Genomic DNA, 18,295 nt, shown 5'->3' on the forward strand with positions numbered 1-18,295 from the left:
TTGACTATTTTAATTACTAAGTAGCACTGCAGTTGATTAGATCATGTGTTAACCATAGCTTCAATAGGTGTAAATTACCAAGAGGTAAAAAAAATAGGCATTCCATAAAGAATTTTTGATATAAAGCATGCATGTGTCTTCTGTTTTTCAGAGTACTGTCCAGAAATGGGAGATATAATAGTAAAATGGGTATTTTTATTTTTTCTCTTAATAAACTGCTTACCTAAAATAATAGATTACAAGTTATAAATAGATTTTTGACATTTCTTAAGTCGGAAGGTCTGAAGCAAGTATTACAAAAAATAAAAATGCTGACAATTTGAATAGCACTTTCTAGTGGATTTTAGTCTAACCCTCCAACCAAACAGTAAATACACTAATCATCACTATGAAAAGTCATTGTTTCCTTTAAAACATAAATTTTGGGAGTTTCCTAGCATGTTTCTTAATTAGTTTCTTACCACAAAAAGGGGGGTGGAAATGGTTAAAAAATAAACCCAAATCAAATTAAAAGGGTCAAAAAAGTAGTAAAGATCTGATACTGTATCTTTAAAGTATTAGACCAGTTTCCTACAGAGTAAAAGCCAAAGTTTCATAGTTGAATTCTATAAAAAAATCTAACTACATGTCTGTCAACAAAATGGTAAGTTCAACAGCGTCTGCAGTAGAGAACATTGCATACTTTCAGTGTTTAAAGTAGCTTAATATTTATGTTTGCCAACACTAAGCATCCCTGCAAGGAAGAAGCAGGATTCTGCTATAATGAAAAGAACATTCCAATACAGCAAACTGAATGTTCCTATATAAAAACACGTTTGGCTGCTTTCAGTAAATAACTTGTATAAATGTAGTTTGTATCAGTTGCACATCTTGAGTTTGCATTGGGGAAGTATAAACAAATGAAGAACATGCAAGAGATAATGGAATCAGGTGTAATGTTTAGTCTTTTCCTCTATTTTGTAAGGTCTGTATCACTTCTCAGTAATGGAAGATGTTGCTCTTGGTGAACCAATAGGAAGGGTGAAAACAAATGACCTGGATATTGGAGAAAACGCTAAATCATCCTATGATATTATTGAAGGAGATGGAATGGATATATTTGAAATTACTACAGATGCTCAAACTCAGGACGGCATTATTAGAGTGAGAAAGGTAAATGATATCTCTGTTAAACAAAATGTTTCTTGTACATACAACTACCCAGCCAGACTGAACTCTGTGAGAAGATGCTGGATTTCCAAGGATTCTTTTATCTATGGATGAGGTGTGAAGCCAGTGAAGTGATAAAAAAGGGATGTATGAGCCATGTCCCTCAAAATTGCCATTTAGGTGACAACTGGGGAGACATCCATGGTAAGTATTTTCTGTGCTGGACATGTGTTAATCTTATCTGGGCTTCCACATGGTCAAATCATACAGGTTTTGCTTCCTTGATTCCAAAGGAGAAGAGTAGATTAGAATTTGTTTTGTTGATGGTGTAAACTTCCATAAAATCTTGGCTTGAGTATTCAGCAAATACCTTTTCTCTATTATATGATTTGCCGTGTAGCTGGTCAAATACTGTTCAGAGGAAAAAAAAAATCATAGCATATTATGTAAATTACCTGATATGTGAGAGGCTTAATCTTCTACCTTTTCTCAAGTTGAACTCTTTGCTCAATGAATAGTGATTTCAGTGAACCTTATCAAGGACATCAGTACTGTTTCACACGAGAAGTGCCAAATTCAGGCCCTAAAGAAGGTTACAGCTCTGTTACCTTTTCTATGCTTGTACAGTCTTGATGTATGCAAGATGAGATATTTGCATGTACACAACAGAAGGACCACCCAATTATACACAGTAATATGGGGAGAGGCAGCATATCTAGAACAAAACTCGGCTAGTAAAGTCAATGAAACATGAATTGCAGACTTAATTTTCATATTTTCTGGGGAAGAAGAGAGCCAATTCTCATGCTGTGTTCCGAAAAAAGGATATGACTATAACTTATAACACTGGCATAGAGGGTTTTAAATATGTAGCATAGAGCAGTTTAAATGAATCTTTGGGTTGTTTTTTTTTTTTTAAAAAAAAACCACTAAAAAAAAACACACAAAAAAACCCAAAACATGGTTTTCCAGTGAAAAAAGAAGAATCCAATGAGTGCAGGTAATTAATATTCAACTTGTACCTGTAATTAGAGGTCAAGCAGAGTTACTTGTCAAAAGTTGATATTTTCTGTTTCTCAGTGAGTAGATCAGCACTGTAGATGCATAATAAAATGATGTATGTTTATCTAAATTTAGATCTGTTTTCCTAAAGAGAAAATTATGATATACATCCCTGATTTTCCTTACTGTTATTTATTGTATACTCTGGCCTCTTTTGTAAACTAAGGCAATTAGCCTTTTGCCCCAGTTCCCTTAGCTTTATTTCATAACTGAGTCTCTAACATAATGTTGTTTCATATATTCATTTTGACAGCAATAATAATTTTGGTCTACTACAGTAGATGATGTATGGAGGGTACTGTTCACCAACAGATTTTCTCCAGCATAAATTCATGAGCTTTAGACAATGCAGAGTAAATTTTCAATATGATATTCTGATTAAGTGTGACTAAATGTATTGGGGTGCTGTCATTTCTGTAAAGCATATGAAAAGCAATTGAAAAAATTATATAGGAGCTATGATTGGCAACTTGTGAATATGCTGATTTATAAATCACCATTCGTAGTTACAAAAGCTTACTAATTTAAGAGCTGCTAAAGCAGCAAGGTTTTCTCATGTTTACTAGAATTTGTGAGAAAGAGCAAATCCCATTAGAGCTTGATTCATACCTGGAAAAAATCAACAAAATTTGAAAGTATACATATTGAAGGCTCTGTCAGACTTCCTGAAGGTCCCTGTTTGTGCTCTTGCTGGTATTTGCATTGCAGATGCAGAGTTTCTATGTCTTTTTCTTTTTATCCCTGGGACATTGTAATGCAAATCTTAATATCTTTCCAATGCTTAGCAATTTGCATCTTTGAAATTTGAATCATTGTGAGACACAAGAGAATTATATAGTGAATATACTGATGTGCTTCAAGACACAAACTTGAATCTCCTATAATGAAAAATTCTAATGTTCAAAAGTGTCGCGGATTTGTTTTTTATTTGATATTTCATTCCTTTAAATCCACTGTGTTTTCATCTTTTATGTTTTAATATGGAACTGTAAAACAGTAAAAACAATGGGGACATGGCAGGTATGTTGATAGAATAAAGTAATCGGTTTCGTGTTTCTCTCTCTGAAAAAAAAATAAGATACAGAAATAGGAATTGCTACAGTTTTAAGAAATTCCTGAGAGATGTCTACCTCATTTACCCCTATAAATAGAAATGCAGAGTTACCTGAAGTGCAGTAATGTTGAAGTACTTTCTTATATGATTAGCTCTACGTTTTTCCACATAATGCCTCTCATGTCCAACAAATAATAATTGCTAGTTCTTTGTATTTCTCACACTTTTCTGGAAGTAATAAAATATTTATTCTTTGTGGAGCTAGTATAATTTTTTTTTCTTATCTCCAACTAACAAAGCGCTGATTAAGTGCATGATTAATATGCAAGTCATGTCATCACCAACAAATTTGTCGTATTTATCTAATATGTAATCGTAATGGTACAATTCATGAGAGGGAATATTTTGGTAAATTTCTTGTGAAAAGCAAGAAAACAAGGAGTCTTGTTTTCTCTGAGGCTGATTAATAAATATCAATATATGCCTAGAATATTTGCAGGTCGGATTTCTGGGAGTGGGAAGTGATTACATTAAAACTCACTGACTGTGCTTAAATGCACATAACTTTCATCCATCAGCATTATATTCATTTGTTCTTTCTCTGTGGCCATTAGTAAAAGACATTTGTCTTTGTCATTCTTAACAGCCACTGGATTTTGAGACCAAAAAATCCTATACTCTGAAGGTAGAAGCAGCCAACATTCATATTGATCCTCGCTTCATCAGTGGGGGACCATTCAAGGATACAGCAACAGTAAAAATTGTAGTAGAGGATGCTGATGAGCCACCAGTCTTTTCATCGCCTGCTTACCTGCTGGAAGTGCATGAAAATGCTGCTATTAACTCTGTGATCGGTCAAGTGACTGCCCATGACCCTGATGTGTCTTCCAGTCCTATAAGGTAGTGCTGCTTTAAAGTTCTCTCTGAAAAAGTTGCTGGCAGAATACTAAGTGTATTTTCCCATATGTTGTATGACACTGTTCTCATGCCATTTTATTTCTATGAAAGTACCTGTATAGGATTTGGTTTATGATGTTAGATTTATCAGTTCAGATCATTTTCAAAATCACAAAAGTGCTCCTTGCCAAATGAGTAGTCTTACGAAACAGCAGGAATGCAATGAAAATAAAAGATAAGGTGTATGAGGTCAGATGGGGTTGAATCGTCAGTGTGTATGTCTGCAGTTATGTTAAATAATCCACTAGTGTCTGCACTAACAGTACTGAGTTTGTTCCATGTAGTTGTAAGGTTGTCAAAATGTATTTTGTATTCCTTTGCCTAAACATGGTTTAAAGATAGAAAGTCAGAGATGATTATGCCCAAATAACTTCTGTACCTTTGATTTACAATATTTTCCCTTTTTGATCTAACTTGAACAAAATCTGTTATTCCAGTTTCATCAGATCGGTGCTTTCCATCTCATTTTGATGAGTACACATCTTCCCCTCCCCCTGTGTAATGGTTAGTATTGTACCATGCGAGTGTACCCAAAACACATTTTGCTCTGTATAGGACTGCCTGCTAAAAGCATTATGAAAACAAACACCAAAATCTCAGTCACAGCAAAGGTATATTTGGAGAAAGTTGATTTAATAATAATCATCACTGTTACTGCCTTGTAGAATTTAGGCTACGCAAACAGTCTTCAGTATTGTGAGGATGATGCTAATTGTTACAATCTGTTACTTAAGACCATTTTCTAATTATCATCATTTACATCAGGTTTGTCGCAGAGCCAAACTTTAAACCTTTATTTAGGGGACCTACACATTGCATATCATAGAATCATAGAATCATTTTGGTTGGAAAGGACCTTTAAGATCATCATATTTTAGTATTTTCAAAATCAGAAATTCAGAATTTCCAACGTTTGGATGTATTAGAACTTGTGTATGAAGATGTTGAAGAGTTCATTGGGGTCTCTCTTTTCTAAATCATCCTTTCAAAACTAGCTAAATGTAGCATTAACTATCACAGATTTCTACACAAATTAATTGATTAATCTATTTTCTACTGCAGCACAGAACTTAGACAGTGTTAATAGAGACCGAATTTATTTTTTTTACCAGAGAAGGTCTCAGGAATATCAAAGATGGTAACCTGATCATAGAAATGGGAAATAAATGAGGGTAGTTACCCAGGTTAGAAAAAGTCACGTAAACAGAAAAAAGTAATATCTAATGCACAGAGTTTGATTTATCACAATTTGAGCAGTGGCTCCACCCCTAATTCAATTACTGCTGCCCACTGGCGTATGTGAAGAAGAGTTTACACTGCCTCCTGAAAGGTGTGTGAAACCAGCCATGATGGCAGCAAGTTCGTTTTCTTCCCTTTATTCCAGCTCGATAGTAATTTCTCTTTCAAGTTAGCCTTAGTTCCTTCCCTCTACCCTATTCTGCTTTACTCTTGGCTTGGTCCTGTGCTCCTCTGCTTCTTGATTGTGTCCCCTTTGATCCTTATCTCTGCCTGGCTTCAACTCTGCTTCAGTTTTACTTGGCTATTTTTCCAGTTTTGTTTTCCTAATAATTTAGACCACTACAAGCCTACCTATGTCCTAAAATTGAGCCTCTTTATTCTGTCCAAGTCTGAAAAATCACGGTGAGTAAAACATTTACTTCATTTCCATTTTTTCATCATTTTATAGATTAAGATATTTTCAAATTTTAAAAGCAAAAATATTTTATATGTGCAAACGGAATTAGAATGCTATTACTTATCAAGTATTATAGAAAAAATTTGTGTACATGAAACAGAATTGGCCACATTTAAACAAAAAGGTAATTAATTAGTGTGATTTATGTCTTTGAAAATATTATATGCAATATTTTAAAGGATTTTATTTTTCTACAGTATTGGCTTGATAGCTAATTGAGGAATATACAGAGCTCAATTTTCTATGCAACTTTTTTTTTTCTTGTTTGCTCACCTGATTAATTTGGCTTTATCTAGGATAGCTCTGGAAAGTCCAAATTCCTTTTTTACATTTTTTGCATGAAAAATATTTTAAGGCGAAAAAAAAAAAGATATTTTAAGTTAGAAATTCTACTATTATGGGAGCAAAAATATTCATCAGAGACAAGCAGGGAGCAGAAATGCAGTTTCTTTCTTTCCAATTCAGAACAAAATTGGAACATGGCGGGTTCTAACAAAAATATGTGGAAACATTGTTTTGTTGGATTGGAATGTTTCATTCTGATTGTACATTTCAAGTGTTTATTCTGATTCTCTATACATTCTATGATACACTTTCAAAAATATTAAACAGAAGTAAAAAAATTGACAGAGTTAAAACATTCTGTTCTAAAAATAACGGACCGTTTTAATACTGCCTGGCCATTTTTAAATTTTTTTTTCTTTAAAACAAAATTTTTAGAAGACAACAACCAATTGCATTTCAAGGAAATTATGTTTTTCAATAGATAACTGTTCTATCAGTATTTTGGTTAGACAGAGCTTTTGTGCGCACTTGTAAAAACCCTAGCAACACAAATGAAAATATGAATCACCTTATATGCTACCAATACCTCATCTGCTGCGCATTAGTCTTACACACAAAGACTCAGTAAACCCAGAGTATTGCGGTACCATAAATGAAATAAAATATGGATATCTCTGAACATGGAAATAGTCTGATAACTGAGTCGTGAGACAAACCATTAAAGAATTTAGAAAAATTATTATAGAAAACAGCCTGGAAAGAAACTTCTCTCATGTTTTAGGTTTTCTTTGGTTTTGTTTTTTTTTTTTAAAGAAAAGTTTAACCTCATTTATATCCAATACAACAGTACCTTGTTTTTTATGCTTGCTTAGAAGAGACGAAACATATTCTCTGATCTTTCCATCACTTGATCTAAAAGACATGAAGCCTATCATAGATTTACAAGCAGGTGTATAGATGGGGTACCAGTCTGGTTCTGAATGTGTCCACCTCACGGAAACTCCTGAAGAGGGTCATTTAGCAATGTCGTGTGTCAAATGAAGAGTTTTGGCAGTCGTTATTAGTTTGAAATCTCTGTATCAGCCAAAGAGATCTAGACACCTTTAGACGGGTGGGCCTAAAGGATGCATGTGTTGTATGGGACTTTTCTCATTGTTGATGTTGAGCCCTAATTGTGGATAAACAAAGAAATCTTTGAATGACTAAATGATAATGTGATATAAAGCTGAATTAAGCTTTCGTTATCCATTTCTCCAATGAATATGAACTCTCTCTTCATATTGGTTGTTAGGTTAGTCTAACTATGTCATCTTTCAAAAGCCAGTATTTTTAAAATAAGCAGCAAAATTTCTCTTTTATCTTTGTTTGCTATTCTGCTGTGCCTGTTGCTTAAGGGCCTGGCTCACTTCTAAGCCTGACAGTGAGAAGGATTTACAAATTTGGCTGAGAATTGTAAACACGGTCAGTAGTTTGTCTTATTCTAACCTAGTCATTTCAGAAGCATGCATCAGTGGCTCACATCTTACCACATCTAGACTGTGTGCATCTCTCTTGGGAAAGGGACCCAGTGAATTCAGCTAAACTACTTGTAAATCTTTACTGTAATTTATTTAGTAAGGGTTGTACATTCTGGCTTATAGTATAGTTGGGCTTGAAAGACAATTATCTATAAGCATACAAATCTATTGATTCCAGTAGTACTTATTTCATGTTTCTGTTTTTATTTTGTAACTGTGGTCTGTTTATCTGCAGTAAATTATCTTGGATAAAGTACAATCCAGGTGCACAGAAAAAAGCATGAGTAATAATCATTCTTCCTATACTGTCTCTGCCCTGCTATAAATCACCACCCTTCAGTGCCTTTCTCTGTGGAGAGATAAGCTTCACTGTGGCAGGTTTTCCCCATTCATATCAACAGAGATTTCATCTTTGGCAGCAGTTGATCATTTTCTTAATTCACAGCAGGCCTTAAAAACGTAGATACGATATTTTCTGCCTCCCTAATGGTACAGCTGTTTATTTGTCGCTAAGTAGCGTGTCCGATCTGCCTGGCATTAATAAGAATGATGATTTACCATTGATGAGGTATCACTACTGTGATTCAAATCTCAGCAGGTGCAGCAAAAAAAGGATTTCTGCTCTCATTTACATTGGTGCAAATAAAGAATAGATCAAATTAAATCATAACAGCAGTATCAATAGTGCAGGAGCAGGACTGAGAATCATTTTAAGTCTTCTGTTAAACCACTATAGCGTCGTTCCTATAATTGCCATAGCAGACCCATAAACTAACCAAAACTTCCCAATAACCTGTGCTGGGTTTATGGCAATTTCAAAAGATATAATTTCCCAAGATATTCTTTTCTCATTTTTAGAGAAATGTATGTTTTATGTGTAGCTTATGGATCTGACAATGCATTCCCATTAAAAAAGAGTTACAATACAATTATCATGAAAAGAACCTGCAAATGTACTATTAGTTTTCCCAGGTTTATGACACTACAGATTTTATTTTTTATTTTGTGCCAAATATTTATCAAATTAAAATCGGGAGATTACCTCTTTGTAGTCTTGTAAAGCCATGTAACATGTTAAAAATATTTAATTTTGAATGCTGGTTTTGCGTTGTGAATAAATACTGTTGGGATGAGATGAAATGCAATATAATAAACTCTCAGACATTATGCTCCCAGTTTTATAGCTTCAAACACTGTATTGCAGGAAGTCTGCGAATGGAAGTTTAAAAAAGGATTGATCCTTAGAGAAAAACTGTGTCTTATCTCAATTTACATCAAGCCCAGGCCAGGTCAACTAATCATTAAATAGCATATAAGCATTTCATATTTTATTTCGTTTGTGGACTGTAAAATTTTCATAAATGTTTGATACCAGAAGACTTCTTTCTGCATCATTACATAAACATCAAGAATTAAAAGATAGTTTTAAGTTATGACGTTTTAAAAGAAATTATCTTGATTGCTTTCACATATTTTCTTGAGTGAAATCTTAACTCCGTGAAAGTCTCTAAGATATTTTTTACGAACTTCATTAGTACCAGAGTTTTATTTCTAATACTTTAATTGGAACGAGGGAGACATCAAAATAAGGTTAAGATACTTTTTCAAAAATGATTGCCTGAAGTTAGGCACCTACAGCTTCATTCTTCCACACAAGCGACCTGATTTTCAGAAATGCTGAGGATAGTATAATTCCCATTAAACCATTGAGAACTGAGTATGTGTGGAGCTCACTAGAAAATCAGTTTACTTAAATGTCCAAATACAGATGCATGTGCCTAGTTTTAGGCACATATATTTGGAATTTTACTACATATTTTTTACAGAGCTCCTCTTAACCAAACTACTCGGTTTTAAGTGAGTAAAACTAGTTCTCAGAGTTTAAAAACAGAGAACTTAAATGTCTTAACAAATCCTATTTCCTAGTTAAACAGGGGTTTTCACTCTTAAGGCCATCAGTTGTTATGTTGCTTACCGGTGCGGTCATGCTAGCCTTGATCTTTAGTAATACAGTCTTTAAACATTTAAACTTTAAGATTTTGATAATTTGTCATAATTTAGAACAGATTTTTTCAAAGCAAATTGTCTCTTACTGAATGCATTGCACAAGCAATCTAATTGCAATGTATCTTCCATTCTAAATATGAAAATAGCTGACACTGAAATAAACCAAGATGAATGCCATAATCCTAAGCTTTGAAATCAGATCCCAATGCTATGTGTAGCAAAATCAATTGTGTTATGCTGGAATGAGCTTGTGTTCATCAGAATATGTTTATTGTAGCATATAAAGGAACTTTTGAATCAGAACTTTTTTTGGAAATTGCTTATGATAAAGCATAAACCAGAATGGAATAACTGATTTTCAGATAACTGTGCCATTGTCACTGTAGCAAAATATGCTCTTGTTATTTTATCAGTGAATGTAACAGTGTATTTGCAAAAGGTAAGAATGTAATGAGAAACCGACAGTCTGAGTCACTTTTCTGACCACTGTATAATGTAATCCAGTCTGATACTGTATCCTAACTCACCCTATTATGCCTAGATGTAATGCAGAACAGATGTAAAAATTGTCAGTGCATGCTGTTAGGTTCTGTAATACACAGACATGAAGGCTTAAAAGGCTTTTATATAAATCCACAATTAGGATTCAGTAAAACCCCTTGAAGTCAATTTTTATTGAACCATATCAACAGTTTATCACTAAGCTCTCTTATTTTGTACCTTTTCTGTCAAAAAATTGGAAGGCTTAATATTGTGATTTAGTTTCTTTTTGCAAATAATACATTAATAAAATAACTCTGTGAAAATGGACAAACATAAAAGCTTTCCTGGGGATCCTGTTCTGACCTTCAAATCATCACCCTGCTTAATGCACTATTGGGGCAATCTGCAGCAGCTCACTGGTGTTCTCAAGCTGGCTCTGTTTAGGCTGCGTAATTTCCCTGGACATTCATATTTGCAAACTCTGACTATCTGTGGGATGAAACTTATTTTGTTAAAAATCAGTGATGTCAATCCATGAAACAATCAGTCCTTCAGTGTTTTAAGTGTTTTATAGGAAAATGGTGATTCACTAACTGCATTCTGCCCATGGAGGTACTTGAACCATAACCAAATAACACGCTTGGTGAATAGTTCATGCTTCATTAATCTGAAGTCTATTGGTAAAATAATGTTATTCAGCCTTTTTTAAAATAACCATGAAGCCCACCATTTTTTGTGTGCGTAATACATTACTGTTGAAATTATCATCAGTTACTGTGAAATACCATAGAAACAGTCTAATAAATGTGATGGATTGTGTAATTAACTCTTGATCAGCACCGTTTTTCAAAGATGTTACCCAGTGAACCTGAGGGCATTTTATGACCTTCACACTGGGTATACAGCTAATTACTCCTTGGGCAATAATTATTAAGTTTTTTCAGTCTCAGTTTGTCATTTTGTCTTATAAATTATTATGCTATTGAGCTTCTCAATCCATTTGGCTACAAAACTGCAGCTCTCAGAGGGCTCCCTAAATCGTCTTGTGATTGTATGGATTACACCAACTTCATTAAGTAGATTACAGGGATGTCTGTTTTGTAGGTTTTCCATTGATCGGCATACTGACCTTGAGAGACAGTTCAACATTAACGCAGAAGATGGGAAGATAACTTTGGCAACACCACTGGACAGAGAAACAAATATGTGGCACAACATAACTATTGTAGCTACTGAAACTAGTAAGTATTTGTGTATACTGACTTTTAGTTAGGTTGGTTTTATCATTAATTTTAACAGTGTGTGCAGTGGAAACTGTATATAATTCAGTATAAGGTAAAACATGTTGGATTTTAAAATTACAGAATTTTTGAAAGAAAACGTAATTTCTGCGGCAACTAATGGCACGGACTCTGAGCCATGTCAGCAAGTAGAGATGGAGACGTTTATTCTGTGGTGCACACACCTTCAGTACCTTCCCAACCAATCAGGCCTTCCCATCCCACATACACAAATAGGCCATCAAAACCAGCTGGACCCTTTCAGCCAAGCTCCGTGCAGACTTCGGGGTAAACACTAACTCAGCTTCTCTTTATCTGTTGCTCCCAAGGTCGTCCTCCCACCTGGGCAATCAGCTCCTCCGTGCTTTCCATCCGAGCTCTGTTTTAACTCTTGTAATGCCACATCTCCCCCTTTCTGTTCTACCTACATTACAGATAACAACATTCCTTTTACTCTTGTAATGCCACAATTTCTGCTGAAGTTCCATTTCTTTTAGTTTTCAAAACTGCATTTTTTTCAGTGAATACAGTAGTACAGATTTTGAAGAGATACATGAGTACATTTGTACAGGGTATATAGGGCAAATGTTAAAAAATGTTTTAAGCCAAAATGAAAGCCTTATATTTAGTTAGTTATATTAAGACAGAAAAAATAAGACTTCGATATTGTAGAAGTAAATTGTAGACTCAACCCAGAAGTTCTTAACAGTGAATGATACTGTGTTTCAGTACCATAAATGGTTAAGCACATGGGTGATGTTGCATTAAAGTAGCCCTATTTGATACGTATGAATAAATTTTCTCATATGTAGCTACAGACAAGAACATGGATTGTTCAGGTCCACAAAAGTATTGTGACTGATCTGTACACCTAAGTCCTTGTGAGCCGGGAGTGTCACCCTGTCTGACAATATGGGTCCTGGATTTTAATCCAGAAATTTTTTTTATTCATTTAGAATTTGACATAGTAAGCACTGCTGGAAGGATTGCATATGACAATATAATTTATTATTAATATTAGCACTGTATTTTAGACTCTACATTTGACATAAACATATTGTAGCAAAAGAACAGATTCAGAATGTAGGTCTGTCATCCCTTGCTGTCACCATTTCTGAAACATGAACTGTGAAAATGTTTCTGCTAATGTATCTATTCTGCAGTCAATGTATATGCATAATTCCCATACGTGCATACACGTGACACGTTGTCGTAAGAGTATTTGTCTTCAGAGCCTGATGATCAGTGCTGCTAATTCTTGCATATAGAAAACAGGATGATGTTAATGCTTGCTTTTCCCCCAGAGTATCTTTTTTTAAAGGAGATAGTATTATGTTACAGAACTTTTAATGCTCATTTTCATAATACTGTAGCTATGAACATAATGAATGGGAGGATAAAAGACGCTTATTTGGCCCATTTTTGTTGTCCAGTATTTTTCTGTGGTACTTATTTTCAAAAACAAAGATGTTAGGAACCTGTGACGGGTAACTAAAATGGCATATGTAGATGGGAAAGGTCTGAGTATAAGCTAAGCTCTCAATTTACAACCCCTGTAAACTGTGTTCCTATGACCTACCTTAATAATTTTTGTATTTCATTGCCAGTAGTGCAGTAGTGCCAACGGTGCCCTGTTAATTACCGTTAAATCTTGCAGGCAAACGCTACTTTGGTAAACTAGCAAGAATACTTTCTGCTTGCAGGAAAGCCAAACCAACACAGGGAAACAACCTACATAAGGAAAGAAAGTAAGCTTTGGCTTCATAGGGCATATTTTCCCCACATTAATATCAAACCAGTTAATAATTTTGATGTTTTTAAAGGAGAAAGACATAAAATTTCCATACCAATTTTCTCAAGACATGAGGAATGTCAGATCATGAGATTTACCAATGTCACGGAAAGAGGAATTATTAGTTTGTGATCCAAAGTTTTCAGACATTGGGATAGTAAGATGTAAGGTGAAGTAATTTTACATGTTGTTTACTCCAAAAAGTCAAAAAAGAACAAAATAAAAAGAATAAGTTTCCAAGAAGCTCCTTCAGTTCACTGTTTGATCTTCCTTGTAAGTGTGTGTCAGAGCAAAGTTAACAGAAGTGCACTTTACTAAGCCACATCAGAACGAAGTCTGAGTGTTGCATCTTCAGATTTTTAAAACATAATTATACTCAAGAATTTTGTAAGAAATCAGCCTTGTTATTAGACTTCGTGGGAGCCTCAGCATCTATCACTATTGTAAAATTGCCTCTTATCAGACTGGCTATGAAAATAATAATGCAAATCTTGTTCTAAGCATTTGCTTTCCTGCTGATGGCTTTTTTTCACATTCCTAATATAATTATTTGACATTTACATAAAACAAGAGCTTAATTTTGCAGAATACTATGCTTATTTAAGAGAAATTATTTTTAAACTCCTCATGCAGAAACTAAATGTGTTCATAGAACTATCAAGCAGGGTAAAATGGGCATTTTTAGATTTTTTTTCAAACACAATAATAAACAAGTTCTCTGTTATAAAAATAACAGAAATCTGTTGGAGGCAGACACAAGCAGCAAATGAAAATGCAAAATGTGTCATCAAGATGCTTTCACTGACAGTAATATTACTGGACCACTGATCTCTCCCATAGAAATAAATAGGTCAGCATCATTCATACAGGAGCATTTTCTCTTCCTAGGCTAGCTGCTTTCCAGGTTCAGTTCAGGGCTCACCTCTGTTCATGTGGGGCAATGATCAGACCATTTCATTGCCATTACAATTGCTTACTAATCATAAGCCATGATATTGGGGTTTTTCTTCTTGATTTCCAGCACGGTAGATACTAAATATACCCTGGTTTATCAACAGTTTCATACATAAACACCAAGTTTTGCCAAACCATAAACCACTATTTCAAAACTTTGTGCTGGTCAGTTACCTGTTTCAAGCACAGGTAATTTTTGGCAGTTTTCTGCTGTCACCATGACAAAGTTATTCTTTTGTATCATCCCCCACACTGTCTCAGGTGGGAATCTTCCAAGACAACATCGGTCTGGCTGAATTGAGCATAACAACTACTGCATTTTCACCTGGCTTGAGGATGAAGATATTTAGATTCAGACTGGCTGACCTTTTGAAAGTGATCAGATTTAGAATGTGTGTGGGTAACTTTAAACATGCTACTTGTTTTTAATCCGAGTGCCCCAAAATGTGAACTTAACCCTTTCATGTCTAGGAAAACTAGGAGAAACACAAAAGCATGAGCCAGTGGGGACTCTGACTCTCTTCTGTAAGTACTTAACAGGCAAAAGACCAGGGTTTTCTGTGTTTTGTTTTTTTAAGAAGGACATTTTCTTCTCCTATTCATAGGTAAGTGTCTGGCTAGTTCTAATTCAGGACAAATACATGCTATTGGTGACAAATAGTATTACCATCATATTCTGAGACCTGTGCAAAGTGAGACATTTTGGAGGGTGACATTTCCCTCCTTTCTCTTTCCCATTGCCAGCAGACTCCCTCCAGCCTCTGGGAAGGAGTTTCTAGTTGTCTGCAGCCTTTCTTTTTGGGTGGTTAAACTAGCCAGACACACTAAGGAACAGTTGCTTTGAGTGGCTTTCGCTCAGACAGTTGTCCAGACTTTTTTATTGCCTTTATGTTCTGGTTCTCAAAATATGTAGGCAAATTGCATATAGTTTTATGCCTCCTGTTTAAATCTCAGTAACTACGTTGCATACTGGTTGCATGCCTCCTAGAGATAATTCTTCAAATATCTCATCCATCTGAATCTGGTTACTAAAGATGAAACAATGCAAAGAACGATCAGTGAAAAAGACTGGACTGAAAGTGATTAACATGATACAAGTGATATTTTAGGTGACAGTTTCAGTATTTCAGATTTAGTTATACATTTTCCATGAATTTAGTGAAAACTCAGTAGATAACTAACTTCTGCAGTTTTGATCCTCTCAACTACTACCCTTAAATCTGTCTACTCTTAAATGTTCCATTCCTTTTGCACATTTTTTTCTGTTGTATGATTTCTTATGCTTCTTTCTTATATTGTCATATGAATTTTTGCTGCTTTGTTGTTCAACTATTTTCCTCTCTGGTCATGTGGTGACTCCTCTATGTTGATTAATTCTGTCACATGGATTTTTAAAAGAAGAGAATATTACAAAGAGCTTTGACATCTTTGAAAGATCACTCTGAAATACAGGATTCACAGAAGAAATATATGTATTAACACTCATGGCAAGAGGGATACTGAAAGTTATTGCACCTATGAATTGATTCTTAAACGTTCTTTCTACATTGCCATACATCCAAGTTTACTCTGCCGAATGAGTCAGAGGCAAGAACATCTAGGTGATTACAGGCTAGAAGAAGCTGGCTAACTGGCAAAATGACCTTTACCTGGGAACGTACCTTTTGGTCAGTGGATTCAAAAGGTGAGCTTTGTTTTCTGTTACTGACTCTGGACTTTAAATACTGGACTAATGAGATTTCTCATTGGTTTGTGGTGTAGTTGAGACTTACGTGAGCTTAAAATTGTATGCCAAGGTTGGGAGGTTTATTTTAGCTAGATGCTTGAGAGAACGGGGGTGGATATAAGCGTGCTTTGTAAGTTGGGGATGATTAAGCTGCTCGTATGTTTGGGCTTTCTGGAGCTATGCCCTGAACAGGAAAGGAATCTGGGGGCATATGCAAGTATTCTCCAAGAGCCTGAATTGCAGTGCAGTGAGAATGAATGATTAACTTACAGGCGTTTCTTTTGGTGCATCTTTTTTGTATATACAAAGGCTCATCATATCTTTGGTTCTTTGGTACTTTTTTGGAATGGAATTTTATGCCATTCAGTAAAATCTAGTAAAGTCAGTATCCTAACAGTCTTATGTGATCCCATTCATCTGCACACACAAATACATTTATTAGTTTGTATAAGTTACAGTTATAGCTAAACTTCTGTCCGCATTGACATGCTTGTGCGGCTTGCATTAACTGGTTAGCAATGTTGCTGAGCAGTGAAGCAGAGCAGAGTTCAGGCTGGGCTAACCTCCTCAGTATTCTCTCAGTTTCTTGTACAGGTTTTGCAGTACTTACCCAGTTTTGTGTTGTCAATGCTACTCAGCTACTAAAAGAAAATCAAATAGCCATGATTTATTTATTAGAACATTTTTGCTACAGTTTGCACAGATTCTGAATGGAGTTCAGAATCACTGATCATTCAAGCTATCAGATTGTCGTACATGTAGAAGGCATATAATAATTAAACTCTCTCTTCTTTCTGCCTTCAGCTCTGTGGATTTCCATTTCCATCTTCTAATGGCTGTAACAGCCACCTTGCAGATACTTCCCTCGCATCCTGACTGTGTGTCTCATTAATACTAAGGAAATGCCCTACACTTCAGTCATTTCTGGTTAATTGATATAACAAAAGCAGTAATAAATGGAGAACTAATGTAGTTTGAAACCAAAGCAAAGACTTATCTCCGAGAAGCTGTTTTAATTTAGGCAAGAAAGAAGTATATTAGTAACATAATTTAACTGCACAACATTCCTGCAATTTAAATATGAATATCTTGATATTTGCATACTCATCCCTCCTAAACTGTAGCTGAGATCTGCTTGAGATACAGGATTCTAGTGAATTCTTTGAAAACAAAAAGTATACTATAATGCATTCACTATTAGCAGTGCTTATCTGGAATTCTCTTTTTAAAAAGTGAGGTAATCCTTTTCTCAAGAATATGTGTATTACCTAGTAGAAATTCACTGAATGATACCATAGATTTCAACAAGAAAATACTTCTAAGCATATTCCAGTTGGCAGCCTCTGAGATTTGTGAAAAACACACCAACAAATAACAGAACCTACGGCTCATAAACTTTAAAGCCAACTAAACGATGATTCCTTTAAAGTCCCCAAGCTTTCTTTCACCTGACATAACATTGAGTGGGCTACTCAAGATTTATGTTTCCTTCCTAGCCTTCTTATGACCGTGTGCAGCACTGGATTCCTCAGACTGCATTCAGGTCAAATCTCAGTCACGGTTTGTGACGTACTACCGTTAGCATATTCAAGCATAGACGAGTTCTTTTATAATTAGTATAGACTCAGCCTTTTCAGACATATGGGGAAATACAGAGATGAAATGTGCATCCGTTTGCTCTGTTGTGTCAGGTTACAAGAAGGCTCTTGTGTAACTTCTCCCTCTTCTCACACTCTGTGCATCGCATGCACAGACATGCAACAAATCAGTCCGCTGGAGAATTCCAAAGCCAGTGCAGGACACTGCCCAGGAGATGATATTTCTCTTCGGCTAAAGCAATGCTTTTAGCCAAGTTTTAAATCTCTGAATGAAGGGTTTTAATGGAATTTCTGTTTTCCTTATTCTCCAAGCACTGCAGTCATGGAGCTATTTTCATTTTGATTGATTGCTTTATCAAATGATTCTTGGTATTCAGCTCCACTTGCCAAACGAAAAGCATACTAGGGGCTAGCCAAGCCCCTCGCCCAAGTACTTGCCAAAGTATCACAACTGCTTCAACTAGTAGAAATTCTTGTGAATTATTAGTCAAAGCAATAGATGAAAATATAGAGAAGATCTTGAAATGGAAATGATGATTTGACCACAAGAAATATTTTCCAGGCATAGAGCATAGGAATCTCAAGGACAAAGCCGTGGGCTCTATCTGACGAAGGTAATTACCCATACCAAGTGCATTCTTTAGAAATGAAGAAGTATGAGGCAATTTTATCACCTAATGGGAAAGGGCATAAAGCCAGAAAGACTCTTTATGGTTTACCAAGAGTATAAATACA

At 35.2% G+C, this 18,295-nt stretch overlaps 1 protein-coding gene across 2 annotated transcripts in view; it reads left to right on the forward strand.

Annotated features, from left to right (window-relative positions):
- The window catches only part of CDH8 (cadherin 8), a 132,084-nt gene that overhangs the window by 70,164 nt on the left and 43,625 nt on the right, over positions 1 to 18,295 (forward strand). The window contains exons 4-7 of one of the 2 annotated variants that reach the window (XM_068411659.1): positions 965 to 1,152; positions 3,912 to 4,165; positions 11,315 to 11,455; positions 15,335 to 15,345. In XM_068411659.1, coding sequence (XP_068267760.1) covers positions 965 to 1,152; positions 3,912 to 4,165; positions 11,315 to 11,455; positions 15,335 to 15,345 — 594 coding nt within the window. The remainder of the gene's footprint in view (positions 1 to 964; positions 1,153 to 3,911; positions 4,166 to 11,314; positions 11,456 to 15,334; positions 15,346 to 18,295) is intronic. The other variant, XM_068411658.1, reaches the window with a different exon arrangement.

This window comes from Nyctibius grandis, chromosome 12 (assembly GCF_013368605.1).
Source record: "Nyctibius grandis isolate bNycGra1 chromosome 12, bNycGra1.pri, whole genome shotgun sequence".
In the NCBI taxonomy this organism is placed as follows: Eukaryota; Metazoa; Chordata; class Aves; order Nyctibiiformes; family Nyctibiidae; genus Nyctibius; species Nyctibius grandis.